The 16,535-nt window shown below is 36.9% G+C and overlaps 1 protein-coding gene across 1 annotated transcript in view; it reads left to right on the forward strand.

Moving 5' to 3' along the window:
• The first annotated feature begins 7,519 nt into the window (after window positions 1–7,519).
• The window catches only part of LOC133519784 (four and a half LIM domains protein 2), a 199,905-nt gene continuing 190,889 nt past the window's right edge, over window positions 7,520–16,535 (forward strand). Inside the window, exon 1 of the mRNA XM_061853878.1 lies at window positions 7,520–7,729. Coding sequence (XP_061709862.1) covers window positions 7,682–7,729 — 48 coding nt within the window. The 5' untranslated portion in view covers window positions 7,520–7,681. The remainder of the gene's footprint in view (window positions 7,730–16,535) is intronic.

A 16,535-nucleotide genomic window follows, 5' to 3' on the forward strand; every position in this document is an offset into this window, starting at 1 on the left:
GGAGCCACCAAGTTTTGTAGTGTATAAATCGGGAAAGCCGAACTCATTTACGAGTATGGTCTAACATTGACACCATTCCGAAGTGGAAACATGTAAACTTTAATTTTTTTTTAATATTCCTCTTCACGCTTCAACCGCTGAACCAATTTAGTTGAAATTTGGTATAGAGATAATTAGTTTAGTCCAAAGAAAGGACAGGATAGTTTTAATCTAAAAAATCATCGCTAAGGATGTGTAAAGGAGGGTGGAAGTTTATGTGGGGAATCAATAACCGCTGCACCTATTTGAATGAAATTTGGTATGATCTACATTTTAGATTTTGTCGAAAATGATACCAAACGTAACTTAGAACCTAAACTTAAACAGTTATTGACCTCTGACTGACCGACTTCGCCGAAGCTGAAATAAACCTGAATCAAAAATCTGGGTGGCATCACTTTTTAATTACCTTTGGTTCAAATAAAACCGTATGCTTTTGGGCTTCGACCTTCGTGGGCCCCCAAACCTGCACTTTAGCCTTTGATTCCGTCATCAGTTTTTTTTATAATAAAACTTTGACAATTAGTTCGCATGATCGCGGCTCTGCAGCTTGGCCGTGTGCGTCGCAAATCAATCTGGTGTGCAAGAGCTCGGGCAGCATGAGTGACAAATACCGATCCTCGAAAAAAAAAATGTTATATTCGGGAAGGGCGCTAGTGAAACAACCGATGGCTATAGACACACTTAGACTTACTAAGCGGTCTATTTCCTTGTCCACTTTTCCTTTTAGTGCAAATGCTAACGGTCGCGCTTAAAAAAAAACCGGTTTCGCGTCTGGTGTAAGCTGCAACCCTACCTTGTACTTATTAAATAGGCCTAAGTTATCTGAAAACACTGCCGGATAATTACTGGAAATCAAAAATCAACCACGAACCAATGGGCAAAGTATGAGGAAAAAATCAGTATCGTCGTTGCGCTTTCCAAAACTGATTAGTGCGCGATTTTAATTAAATGAATTAATACCCTATGTCTATTGTTGCTAGGTAACTATTTGTCAATCAAAAATCGAGCACATATCAGCTTTGGACAGCGCAACGACGATATTGCAAGCCTGATGGGGCCTCTCCGTAGGGGCAAAACCTGCGTTGGAGACGCGCTTACGTGGCCTATACACGACGCACAAAGGTTCATGTACAAACTACTCGTTTTTTTTGCCAACGATTTTGGTGCCCCCCTAGACGTGGTGCCCTAAGCAAGTGCTTATTTTGCTTAATGGTTAATCCGGCACTGCGTGTTACTGTATGAAATTCCTTTACATATCATCTTCACTCACCGCACCGTAGTATTTTCGGACCTATTTTAAAGCATGTCAACATTTAACTAAAAGTTTGAGATAATTATTTCAGTACAACTCTTTATTGAACAAAAACACATATTAAAATAACTTACAATTAGGAAAAGCTACGTACAAAGGCGAGCTTATCCCTTACAGGGATCTCTTCCAGTTAACCTTTGAGTAGATGCTGGTATTTTCCTTGCTTCCATTACTTAACTAGTTTGATTTAACTTTGGAATGCGTCATTTCAATTGTATGCACCGCAGTTATGCAAGTTCCTTCAGAATATACGCTATATCGAGTCCTTGGGCTACAATAAGTTTTGCTCGTTGAATATCTTTTATTATTACGCCCACGATGCAAAATAACGTAATATTAATAAATAAGGTATAACATGTTTTGCTTTCGATGACGTTACCGTTCCTTGTACCTACAAAACCATGCTGCTGCAACGCAAAATGAATGGAGTGTGAGTGTAGGTCCTAATCATATTAAAGAGGTAAGGCATGTACCGAAAAATCAATAAATTTCAAACTGCTGTAATAATTTTGTTTTTAATTTCTGAGCAAGATGGCTACGGCTTTCTTACCGCGGTAAAAAAAACTGGTTTTACGATGCGACGTTACACCTGTGAATGGAATAGATCACTGAAAATTGGTCATTCAGAATGACAAGAAGCAACATTCTTAATTTCGAAACAATGAAGAGGCCACGGCCGACACGAAACCGCCTTTTCATACAAACGTAGTCCTCATTTCCTCTCTGGATATCAACATGATTAAAAATATTTTTACACAGTTGGTTGTATAGTCAATCACAGCTCTGCCCGTGTTTGACTTTTTTCGAACCTTTAATTATTTTAAATGTTTGGATCATTTAAAAATGTGTATGAAGTTTTTGTTCTTAATTTTTCACAAAGAAAACAATCGAAAAAAGTCAAACAAAGGGGCATATCCATAGACATAAAGGGCATAACTATGGTAGTATCCTCTGAAAATTACCTCGAAGTTTCGTGCATTTCATAATAAATAACTTCATAATAAATATACTCTTTTGAACAGAGACGCGGCAGACCTCTAGGGACAAGAAACAATAATTTGCGAAAACGAAGCATGCCCGTCATATTTATCGTGAAAAATTGGAGCACATATACAGCTAAAGTGCCACAAGCTTAAAAAAAACCGACCAAGTGCGAGTCGGACTCGCGCACGAAGGGTTCTGTACCATTATCTAAAAATCACTTTTTTTGTATGGGACCTCCCTTAAATATTTATTTTATTATGTTTGTAGTATTTATTGTTATAGCGGCAACAGAAATACATAATGTGTAGAAAGTTCAACTGGCTAACTATTACGGTTATAACTACTGGTGACCGACAGATAGACGGACAGACGGACAGCGGGATCTCAGTAATAGGGTCCCGTTTGACCCGTTGGGTACGAAACCCTAAAAACATACGTATATAATATATATGTAGATAACCGAAAATGTGCGTTATTAAATTAAAGGCCAAGTCGAAAATTCTTCGTACAAATAATCTTTGACGCTTACTGGTCCACAATATAAAATGGCCACTAAAAAAAACTCTTTTAAACTCTAAAATACATATTAACGTTGGCAAATTTGACTCGTACCTATCAATATTTGAGTAGCTGGCATCTTGTGCGTATATACATAGTTTTGAATTTAAGTATCGTAATAATATTGCATCAATCCGTTTTACTGTACGTAAGTGTCCGTCTCGGCGAGTCGAATGTGACGTGACTTGTATAGAAATGTTTAGCTGTTCGAAATAGAACGAATCTCCATAAAGATGTGAAGATTTCACGCCGAAAGTTTAATAAACACGGTAAGCACGTAAGATTGATTGGAATTTATTCAATTTAATGTATTATTCATATACTGCAGAATTATGCATTATTAAATTAATAAATAATAAAGTAAATTCATCATCATCATTGTCTCCTAGCCGTTTTCGTCTACAACGACTGCTTTTTACCGTTGAGTGTCGCTAGTGCACTCTCAGGTGTCTGACGTGCAAAGATTAGTTGCAACGAATGTGCGGCCACAGTCTGCAGCTCAGCACCCCTCCGACGTAATTATATGTGATGGCCACAGGTGGTCGGGCCTTTAGCTCGTCATGCTTAGCGACGAGTTCTGTGCGTCGCCCGGCAGGGTAGTGACCCACTGTAGTTATAACTAAAAGTATTTGCAAATGATACATTTAGTCATAAAAAATAGGAACATAACTAAGGCGGATTTATTACAGCCTTGCAATTCTGACCTTAGACCATCACTTTTTAAATGCATAAGAACTTTTTTCACAAGATTTTGGGCGTTGAACTCAAGAGGGGTCATAATACGATTTATAGGTAGGTACGTGGCTTATTAAATAATTTAATTGAACAAGTGTCTTTACGCTCCTGAAAAGAAGGTATTACTGTTACACAGTAAATAATATTTAGATTTCCATAATGAACAAAACAGCATTCTAACAGTAAATGTTCAAATTTAAAAACAGCGCAGAGCATTCGTGCGCATGATCTCCAAACAGAATCCAATCAAGCCAGCGCGAGATCTTCACGCTTGGCCCGCGTAACGGTCTGCATTACATGGATAGCTGGCATGCTCCAATTACAGGCCACACAACGCGACAAATATTTTGAGGCAGAGAAAATTTTAATATAAACATACCGGATGGTTGTGGAACGTTTAAAAGCCTACAGGCCGTCTAAACTAACTCTGCACTGACTTTGAAGTGACAGTGTGTTGGTCCCGCTTTATTATATACCTACGTCGTATCTTCATATGAATTTGATATAAGTGATGGTATCAATATGGTACAGTCAGCATCAACTGTAGACGATATTGGCGTATTTATTTTTGCGGTGGGAGAGTGGGAACAATAATTGCATGTAACAATACACAAGTAAGTATAACGCGTTAGCACTGATTGACTAGCAGTTATCTTGTCGCGGATTAGCAGTGATATTTTTTGTTTTAATTTGTTCTTCTTATTTCTTCATCGTAATGGTAAGCTAGAAAATAAAGGTATGACATAGTTTGCCAACTATGATAGCTTTTGTGAAAAATGACAGTGTCAATTTAGAATGTTGCCCCAGTGAACAGTGACAAAGTGCCTTTCTACACTTCCTTTTTATTCAGTTAACAAAAAATCACACATGTTTTGGCGTTTTGTGCCATTAGGGTGCGCAACATTTTTTGCACTCATACTTCAAAGTTAGAGTTCAGAAACAGAATGTGAGTCACATTATCGCTAATGATTAGGTATAGGCATTGTGAAATGTATAACGCATCAAGGTCGTTCACGTTTTGTGGAGAACACGACGTTCACATGCATTTGCTTGTGCAATTCACAAAACATACCAAGCGCTTCTCAGAGAACCTAGTAAATGTTACTAAATATATGAGTGGTTTACAGTGTTTTTATTAGGTGGATACAATACATATAGCTATATACCCCATTTCATTTACCATAGCGGGATTCCACTTTAGACGGTCATTAGGTGTAAACGATACGAGTAGTGACAACACAGGATACTCGGCAAACATCTTTTAAGGTGTCGTGTCTTACATCCTTTTGTGTTATTATTTGATCACACGCTGGCTTTGAAGAGCAGAACTCAGTGTCGCATAGAAACATACGCTGACGTCATCAGCGCCGTATGCGCAGCCTAAGATTAACTTGCGACTGGCTCTAGTGACGCATCCACGATAGATAGAATACTTGTGGACTGCAAATGGACTGCAGGTTTTAAATATATAAGTACCTATGTGTTTCGAAGATGAAGTCTTAATTTTTAACATTTGAAAATATTATTACTCGTAGGTATTCAAAAACAGGCCAAGTTCTAAAAGTTAGTTATATTGATGTATTCAGTAAGTGTTGCTTCATTGACTGAAATCAATTTCATAGCCTTTATACTAGAACACTTAATGCAAGTAAGTTTATATGAACCAAGTTATACTAATTAATAACCAAATTTGTATCTTGGATCGGTAATATAAACGTAAAAATCGCACGAACCATTCTCAGCACTGGTCTATAAAACAGAAAATGTAAACATGTCTTAAGTGAATCATGCGTTCAGCTGTAATGTGTAAACTTAGCATGGCATTGAAATCGTACCAATCATACATAAATTCTGTCTACTAACAACGTTAACAGGGGGAGAGGAGCGCGTGTACAAAACATAACCTCTTAAATGGTCTGTTGACCGGTAAAAAACCGCCAGCGAAGGAATGGCCTGGCCGCAGTGCCGGATTAACCATTAAGCAGAATAAGCACTTGCTTAGGGCACCACGTCTAGGGGGGCACCAAAATCGTAGGAAAAAAAACGCACAGGCTGCATCAGCATCGCAGTCGTAGTGTACTTAGTACTTATGTACACGAAACTTTTTGGTATGTGTGTACCCATCTAATAACGAAGGGTCGTAAGAGAGTGAGGACACGTAAGCACATCTCCAACCTTACGCGGAGGCCCTCAAAGCTCATGGTCAAAAAATCTTACCGTCGGGCTTGTGGTCAACCGATTTTCTCGACGTAGGTAGATTACCGATTTTGTAGCGAATTTTGCTCTCTTGCACACCAGATGTGTCGGCCAGGCCGAGTTTCTGCAGAGCCGCGATCCTGCGACCTAATTGTCAAAGTGTTATAAAGGGCCTCGCGAAGGCCGAAAACCAAAAGTAGGTCGACCAGTAGGAGAACCGTGATTACATAGGTTCGATTTCAACCACTCTTTTTCAGTTCGTCTTATGCGACGCTAGGCCTTCTATTTTATGCAAACTGCCTCACTTTCACTTGGCCATGGATCCAAATCCAAGTCTTCTCTCGCAGCTGGGCCTTCTGCTTTGCTCACACCTCGCCGTTGGTTGTATTGTATGATAACGAACCACGATCGGACGCTCCGGACGTCCAGCCATTCTTACCTCGTCATTGGTCAAATTCAAGCCTGGCTTTCTTCCAGCTCGACCTTTGGCCTATCCGTAAGCGCCGATCGAACGCTCCGCACGTTCAGCCTTATGGAAAGCTCAGCCTTTGCTTTTAAAAACACTGATTTAAAGTTTCACGATTCAGGCCAATCAAATTAGATCGAAAAATAATAATAAATAATAATTAATTCCCAGCAAACTGGAAATTGTTTTAATACTTTCATTTGGTCTTAAATGCGTGTAATCCGAGTTTGCTCCATCCCAAGAGGTGCATCTTTTGGGATCCTTAAGAGATATTTTTTTTCCTTTGGATTGCCAAACCATAGCACTTTGTGGATCAGACACTGGTAAGGCGTTTTCGGATTATTACATGATTTTACCAAAAATAAAAAATGTCTCTATAAAAAATCTTCAAACAATCAATAAATTTTATTGCAAGAACATAGTTAAATTACATTTCGGATCCTCAGATATCAATTTTAGTCATAATTAGAACAATTTTTCCAACGGACGTATCGTTTTCGATTTACAAGCAAAAAACTGAAAAAGAGGAAACATTTATGCACACCTCCTGGGATGGAGCAAACTCGGATTACACGCATTTTTACACGCCTAATTGTGACACATTATTATTTAAGAAAACGGGACTTAATCGCGTTTGATTAAGTTCCAAAATTACCTCCAACGTCAAGATAATGATGTCGACTTTACCCAGTCTTCTCCGAGACCATGGGGACAGCGCCGTCCTTGAAACGTCAGGTCAGGTCAATAATTTGCTATTTAAGACATGGCTAAGCCCCTACTGAAGGCCTTGCCCTCACATGAATGAGCGTCACAGGAAAGCTCTAGAGGTTGCAAAACCCTGTGCGGAGTACGGCCTGTCTTACGTCTTCGCTTACACTTCGATATTGGTTGGCTTGGCTTCCGGCCTTATGCGAAACACGGTCTTCGTATTTGCTTACACTTGACCTTACCTACTGTTACATTACTGCTGCAGTACTGTCAATTTCCGTGATAAAATGATGTGACGGTTTGAAAATTCCATTCTCAGCAGTACTGCGGCAATAACCGTCACTCAATTTACTAAGAAAATTCAATGTAATCTTGATGAGGGGGCACCATGGTCTAGAAATGCTTAGGGCATCAAAATATCTTAATCCGGCACTGCCTGGCCGGTTCGGTTCGGAACAATTCCACGGCCGGCACTCGGCAGTCAGGCAGTCACAAACCTGCGTCGCCGCGGGCTCCACGTCTCGCGCTCTCAGAAGTTCCGCAACACCCGATAACTTATCAACAAATAAATGCATGACTTCATCGAATAAACCGACTTCAATGCTTGTCTCTAGCATTCAGCAAAAGTGTAGTGAAGTTTGACAAGTTTTGTGAAGTGTAGTGAACTTGTGGAGTTAATCATGAATGGTGCCCCAGCGAGACGACCTAAGAGCGCCTTCTCCGAAATGGTATGTGTTTTTTAATAGAGATTCTTTGGTTTTTTAGAAGTTGACCATTGGCAAAGTGAAAGAGTGGAGAGAGACGCATGGGGCTGCTACATGGATTAGAGCGGGATAGTAAACGACGGGTATGCAACTGTGCAGTTTAAATTGGCCTATCGAAATCACTTGTACTTGTAGATTTCTTTGAATTGGCTATCGATGCAATGCAATATGTTTACCGTAAACTTTCAATTAAAGTTTACTGAAGAACTTGATTCCATAATATAAGTACCTACACCTATGAATGGCTATGAAGTTTATTTAAGTAAAGTTAAATCTTATTATAGTTACACTATATGGATCTTCCTAGATTCGATACAAATAAATAATTGAAAATTGGATTGAGTTATAAATCTAGTGTATAGTTAATACAACAGTTCGATAATATTTTAAACTAGAATGAACAACGGAACTAGGATCAAGTGTTTAGTGCAATTTTATTGTATTAATACATATACCTAATACAGATAAATATTTTACCTACCTTTTACAGTGAAGTGGATATATGCATAATTATTGCATAGGTAAGTACACCACTTGTTTCCGGACTTGGCTGAAACACTGCAATGTGCATTAAATTCTCGCTCGATACGGGTATCAATTTATTATCAGTGTAAGTAAACATGTAAATTTAAACAGTGACCCTATAGGTACATATTAGTAGGTGGGGTATGACATAAATTAGATACAATGCAATGAGAAATGTACTGATACCTATTTAAAGTTCATCGTATGGTATTAAAGACATTGTTGAGTATTAAATAAATTGTATGATTTAATTTGTATTCTACACTTAACAGTATGCTGTTATCTTATTAATTTTCTATATAGAATATTAAAAGACGAAGGCACCCATTAAAATTAATAATGCAAATATTTTAGCAAGTTTACTAATTCTAAAATGTTTTCAACTCGTCTTGATTTATTGTAGTTTGGCGCTTAAACCTGTTTTATGATTATGATATTGGTGTAGGTAGTTAAATAACTGTAGGTATTCGAACAAAAACAGGACAAATATGAATTGGCCTCAAATTCCGAGGTTTGATATTTGTAGTTGTGCAGCACACTTTGCTTCATTATTACACCGAGTTTGATAAAAACAAAAAATATATTTCTGTTATAAGGACCGCCTTAAATGTTTCATTTTGTTGTTCATGTGTATTTGTTGTTTATTAACGTCCGCCCAATACTTAACGACCTTGAAGCCAATTAGAACTTAATAAAATCGAATCTTAATCGTTGTATAGGTCTGTGTATCTCACCTCTACTGTATACCTATATTACCTATACATATAACATATCAATATCAGTATGAGATGTGATTTTTGATAGAATTTCGAATGAACCTCCTTGAAATCCTTGGCTCTATAGGTAAACGCCAAGTCACCCTACCTAATAGTTATGTTAGTTATTGAGTTTGTACCCTCATCTGTTATTTGATTGAAATCAAGATAAAGACTTAGTATTTCTTAAATAATAGGTATATAGTTAGGTTAAGAAATTGCACATGGGTCATGGCCGTCATGGATTGGCTCGCCAGTTAAATCCCGTACATAAGAAGTGAAGGAAAAGGGGATGTGAAAGATGTATGTTGAATGAAATATCTACAGTCAGGAGTTTAGGCATTATCATTGATCAGACTCTCTCTTAGGCACCCCATGTGACTGACACCAGCAGCTTTGCCTCATTGCACTCGCTTCGTCATCTCCAAAGTTTCCTCCCTATTCACACAAAACTCATGCTTGCACGATCTATTTCATATATCGCCATTCTAGATCTCACTACTTGACAAGCTTGAACGTTTGCAAATGTATATACCCATGTATCAGATATATTTTTGGCCTACGTACTACGTAAATTTGACGACATCGCAACGTTCCGCTCCCAGCTCAATATGCTGCTCATCCGTCGCCATAGAGACATCCATGTACTTTCTCGCCTCTGCCTCATTTGCCTCGTATTGTTTACGTTTAGTTATTTTATTACTTACTTTATTATTATCATAAAACAAGTCACTTTGTAACTAAATTCTGATACCTACTCGAATCGTAACTGGTTCAGCCATGCCTATTGCCTAGTGCGGAGACCTTCTATTGAATAAATATTTTATTTATTATTATTATTTATTTGTATCTCCTTGGATTTCACGGGCCTATAAATCCCGGTCTTTTGATAAGCTTGCGTGCAGATCCAACACGTAGAGGCCCCTTGGAGAGCTTTAATATCATGTAGAACGCCTGCTGGAACCCGTTCACAGGCGCAACAATAGACTCCCATGAACCGGTCGCAGCCGGCATTGGGACTATTCTAGAAACAGTCAACAGTATAACGGTCTATGGATTGAAGTTTGGGTGGACAATGAGACTGGGTTATTGCAAAGACGTACGAGCACATGCCATAACAATGTTCTCACTAGATATCGAGGCAGGCGGTGACTTGCCGCCCACTGGATGGGCCCGTAAAACTGCCGTCGTGAAGACGACCAGGAGCAACACTGATGTGAGCGGCTCAGGGGTGTCCAGAGGTGTACGCCGCTTTCTACCCAGTGACTGATAAGATAACAGCCACTGTGCCAACTCGTGTCTCATTCATGTTTCACTTCCACCCCTGGAGCATATAGCTCTTACGACTTCTCTCTAGACAGCCAATGAAGGCAAGCCAGAGTCGAGACACCGATTCTATGACAAATCAAATTTACGGTTTACTCGTACTCTGTCAAATTATGGAATTTTTTACCATCTTCTCTTCGATAATGTCAATCGGTCGCATCGCTACAGGCGAATTTTAAAAGTTACTTATGGCTTTCTGACGAAAATTAATTTAAAGATATATGCGAATTTGTAGTTTTTGTACATACTTACGTAATACGAGTATATATTATAGAATATATACATATACTAAGTATGTGTAATATACCATTGCATGTATATTGTAATTTTTTACATATAATAATACGTTATTATTATTTTCATGCAAACGTAGAGAACAAACTGGACACCGGTAAAGGTCACTCGTGTTAGGGCATCACGTTGCAAATATTATGTTTCGGTGACGTATAGTGAATACAAAATGTACCTAATACCATGCCTTCCGCCTATTTAGCATTCAGTGTCTGCCGATTATAATGCAGCTAGCACGAGTAGCACGACAAAATTTAGATAACATTTAACCGGTCAACACATATATGGCTAGGGTTGCCATAATTATTCGGAACTGATTCAGGACAGGATAATGGGGTAGTAACGGTGTTACGGGGGGTGCAATTACAATTTCAATGTTATTTTTTCAATAGACAACAAATGGTCCATAATATAGTTAGTAACATTTAAGAATTAAAACTAAGTCAAATACGTTTTCAAATAGCTTTAACTGACATAGGAGAGAAAACAAGGTGGTTAAACAGAGATAATTGTGATCCTTTATATAGGTATTGATATACGGGACAAAAACGGAACGGGTAAAAATACGGGACGCAATTATTACATACGGTGACAGTCCCGTATATACGGAACGTATGGCAACCCTGTATATGGCTATAAGTACTCAGTGTCGAATTCCTTAGCAGCTACCATTTTTTAGTAGAGATACTCTTTTAAGTATAGTATCAGTATGTCACGAGAAGGGACGAAGTTTAGTTTTCCTTGATTTTAAGAAAAAAATTTTTTGAGGTCCATCAACCAAGAAATGGTTTTCAGGTCAATGGTTTTGAAAGACGTATCCCACGACAGCCCTACTATTTGTGTGCATTCTTGTTTATAATTCTGTATACCTAGTGTAATATGCTTTCTTGGTAAGAAAAGCTTTTAAGTTTCTTTAAAAACATTATCTTTGTCCTTACATGCTATTATATTCACCGGTAACTTGTTATATTATTTGTATAATGTTAAATTATTTCAATTTCAATTATGTATATTTTGTGAGCCATTCCAAGTATACTTTTTTGTAAAAATGCTGTAAACTTTTTGCAAACACTTTATTTAGTCTTAAAATACTTACATTTCCATCTTAGTATTTTAAGACTTATATTATAATAAATTGTGTACAATGGTTCACCTTCTTGGATATCACAAATTGTTTGTATTATCCACCACCACGCTGCGTCTTTCGGTACGTGGTCGCCACTCGAGAACCTTTCTGCCCATCGGCCATCGGTTCTGCGAGCAATGTGGCCGGCCCATCACTGCCACTGCCACTTAAGCCACTGCCACGTAAGTCTGAGAATTCTCTGACCTATGTCGACAACTTTGGTTCTCCTGCGGATTTCCTCATTTCTGATTCGATCACACAGGGAAACTCCGAGCATAGCTCGCTCCATTGCTCTTTGAGTGATCTTGAGCCTTCTTATGGGGCTCATTGTGAGCTACCTCGTTCGTGTGCCGAACGTCATCACTGGCAACACACATTGGTTAAAGACTTTCGTCTTAAGACACTGCTGTATTTTGGACGAGAAGATGTTACACAGCGTCCTAATCACGGAAAGCATCACTCTACGCAGGCGAAGTCGCGGGAATAGTTAGTGATAAATTAATTTGTACTGGAGGTAGGAAAAGTTACGTGTTGTATCTAGTGGCTAATACTATTACTTTAGGAGGTCGTATGGATATCATGAAATATTCCGGTGGGTAAAGTGGCTGTCCCATGGAGGTCAAAGGTCGAAACCGCTTTATTAAATAAACATGTTAAAGGGCAAGCTTTCAAGAGATTTTGTAAATATTTGTTGATCTTCGATATTACATGTTTTATGCTATTAGGAATACATACAGTTGTGTGCAATATAATAGCAGTACATAAGAAAATGAAAATTGGGGGAAAACTATAACTGTGGATCAACTACGAGTATATTGGGTATTTTAAATAATTATTCTGCATTACTTGACATTGTTCCAAAATTAACTGTAACCTCTACTTAAATAATATTGGATGTAAAAAAATGATCGTGAAAACCGGCTTTTTTACAAACTAGCCGAAATTCTTTTAAAAATTTGTAACCCTACAATAAAAATAGAATTGTGTACAATTATTGTATTTTTTTTTATCTTGCCTATTTTTTCCAATCAAATCTTTACATCTAAAAATGACGTGGGTCATTTAAGAAAAAATAAACTTTTCTATATGACGATGTTCGTCTCAAAGTGTACTAATTAGTAGCTCATCATTCGGATGTTGTTGTAGATTTCTGACCGACTATTTGGTTTGTCACGGGCCGTACTATCATTTAGAGCCTCAAACAAACTAACAAAACCAAGTATTTGATCAAAAATCAACAACAAAAATTCCGAATGATAGACCACCTGGATGACATGGGTTTAGATGTAAAGCTTTGATTGGAAATAGGCAAGATACAATATTACAATTATAGTACACAATTGTATTTTATCGTAGGGCTTTACGTTTTTATAAGAATTTCAGCGAGTTATCAAAAAAGCCGGTTTTCGTGTTTTTTTTACTGACAATATTATTTAAGTAAATGTTAGAGTTAATTTTGAAATAATGCCAAGTAATGCAGAAGAATTATACAAAAAGATCCAATATAACTGCTATAAAGTTATAGTTATCCCTTAATATTCATTTTGTTATTGACTGCTATTATATTGCACACAACTGTACCTATGTCTTTCGTCGTAACCAGAATGAAAAGTCACATCACGAGATCGTTTCGATACATTATTTAAGTTTCAAATAGCGTTTTCTATTTATAAACGACTTTCACTTTTAAAAGGATTTTAAAAGAGACGGCCCCGGCCTAAGGTTGCCACTCATACTATAATATATATAGTATACTATGTTTTAGTCAATTATACGATATATTATACAAAAACAATATAGTATGAAAGTTACTATATTTTCATCACTAAAGAAAATGGTATACAAATGTTACCGATATCGCATCGTAGAGTCCAAAAAAAACACCAAGATAAGTTGGCAGAGATGTTGATCGCCCAGACAGCGCAAGTGATATTTTAAACGTCAAACATCTGTGAAATTTTGACGTTTACCTAACACTTGCACAGACTGGGCTATGAAAGTCCCTGCTAACTTAGCTTGGTCGGACTCTATGCGACTTGGATTTTAAACGCTGCAAAACGCCTCAATCGGTGTCTTATTATTTTTCAATTTTTTCCAGTTTTTACAATATTTTGACAACAATACTATTTTTCGGCAAATAAAGGTGGCAACCCTACCCCGTCCGTATACTAAGTTATATATTTTAGCGAAATAGACCCCAGGGCTCTCAAAACTACATATATTCGGCAAGGGGTTTGTTTCAAAGTTTTCTAAGAAGCACAAAGCCGACACGTGACTACTAGTAGGCGCCAGGATTCGTACGCAAAATGTTTGATACTTGTCCATAGACTATTTAATTGGGTACTTAAAGCTTAAATTTGTCTACCTACCTGTATATATACCAAAACAAAATATATCTACCACAGCTCAATCACAGACGACACTTAAATTTAATTAATATCTCTTAGTTCTCAGTAAGGAAATTCCGAATGACATCAATTTCGAGACGCCTCAAATAACCAGTTTAACATAAGACATTATTAATTGTGTCGCCCGACAACGCGACGGTTATTAGTTGCAAATTAATTAAAATAAATAGGTAAATGGGATTGAATTTTATAGTTGGTTATAGTTAGTTGCTATCTGCACCTACAGTCATATTCATATAGTTGGAGTAGATCGATAGAAGCTGTTTAAATTTCAAACTTAACGGCGTTTTTGCCACAAAATCTTGCGACTGTGCAAGAGATGTTTCGTACGCGACAGTTAAAAAAAAAACTTTTTATGCATAGCAATTACTAAGTGGCTTCGAATTCGTATAAGGGGTTTGAGAAAAATATGGCTAAAGCGGGACTTTTATAATTTATGTACGATTAGTACGAACAGTATGAAGAATTACGATTGAATCAAAACTTTAAAGGTAATAAAGAATATAGCTATTCCATATAATTTTGGTAGGTACCTACTTATTATTAATTGCTAAGTCCTCTAGATTTAAAGGTTTTGAAAGTCTATTAGTAGTTTATTGTACACCCGAGGAGACCGGAACAACAAAAGTATAATTAGTTTACCTGATTTGAATGCAACTACTTGGTTATGCATTATACCTACTTAGATAGGTATATATTTACATTGATACCCATGCATAGAAATTTGTTTGCAGGGGGAGGGGGCAACTATCTCTGCAGCTGACTGTACATGCGCAAATATGACTGTTCTACCTTTATTTGCTGGGAAACAGATGGCTTACTCGAAAGAAATGTTGTATCATATTAAGTACTTACTTAATGTAAAACTGCTCAGTGAAATATCGGACTTAGAAGTGTATTGACCTTATCATTTAATCAATATCTGTGGTGAACCATAGATAATGAGCGGTCTAAACGCGTTCGTTTGAAAACGCACTGGGTCGGGTTTAATTGACATTTACGAGGCATTTATTATAGCCCTAGTTACCTTAGTGCTAAATATAATTATCTAATATATTATGTAAGAGGAACGTTTTATAAAAACGGGGGTTATTATTTCTCTTTGCATACCTACCTATTTTGTCTTGTGAGCTAGGAGACAGAAGAAATTAGGTATGTTGGAACATGTTGTACTAAGTTATGCTTAGTATATAAGTATCTATATAATAATATAAGCTGCTACAAATTAGCTACCAATATTTTTACAGCTTACAGCATGAACCATTATAGGTTAAATGATGTTTTTTTGGAGGAAATGGGAAAACAAATTTGCTACTTAAAAACACCCTGTTAATGAGATTATTAAATGAGACCTCATTGAACATATTCTATAACCTATTTTACCAAACACTTAACTAGCCACTTCACATAGATAGTCATAATGAGACCCTTGAGAAAACAACACCATTGACGAGACAATATTTACTCCCGGAAAAGCTCCAGGGAGCACATCATGCACTTTTTCCGCCAAATTAAAGATGCCCTAAGTCGAAGAATAATTCGTCATGAAACTCGTCAGACTGGGCCTGCCAAAATCAAATTTTAATTATGCACAGAAACAGACCACATCTTAGGTTTATAAAACTCTAAATAAAATCCCCTATATTTTAAAAATAATGTATATTTAAACATGAATAAAAGAACTGGCTTACAGATAAAGCGTATTGTATTACACTATTGATGACTTCTTAAATTATCAATAGTGACGTGGTTATTTGACGACCGATCTGGCCTAGTGGGTAGTGACCCTGTCTATGAAGCCAATGCTCCCGGGTTCAAATCCTGGTAAGGGCATTTATTCGTGTGATGAGCATGGATATTTGTTCCTGAGTCATGGGTGTTTTCTATGTATTTAAGTATTTATAAATATTTATATTATATATATCGTTGTCTAAGTACCCTCAATACTAGCCTTATTGAGCTTACTGCGGGACTTAGTCAATTTGTGTAATAATGTGCTATAATATTTATTTATTTATTTAAATGATAATAACTTGTCATGAAATATGATCTAGATGTAAGTGAATGTATTTTAACGTACGTGCAATGTTTGTTAAAATAAAAATAATAAATGTTTATAAAATTATAAAATTACATGCGTGCATAATAAACAATAAGAATATTACATAATTGAGATTATTGAAAAATAAAATATGACATTATAATGCCTCAGAATGCACCTAGTTATTAAGATCTGTACTACAATGGTTGCAATTTTTTTTACTAAAAGCCCATTTAATTTAATGGCAACACCTGAAATCGCAAATCAATAATATGGCCGACGTATCACGAAATTCTGA

Source organism: Cydia pomonella, chromosome 7 (assembly GCF_033807575.1).
Source record: "Cydia pomonella isolate Wapato2018A chromosome 7, ilCydPomo1, whole genome shotgun sequence".
Classification (NCBI taxonomy): Eukaryota; Metazoa; Arthropoda; class Insecta; order Lepidoptera; family Tortricidae; genus Cydia; species Cydia pomonella.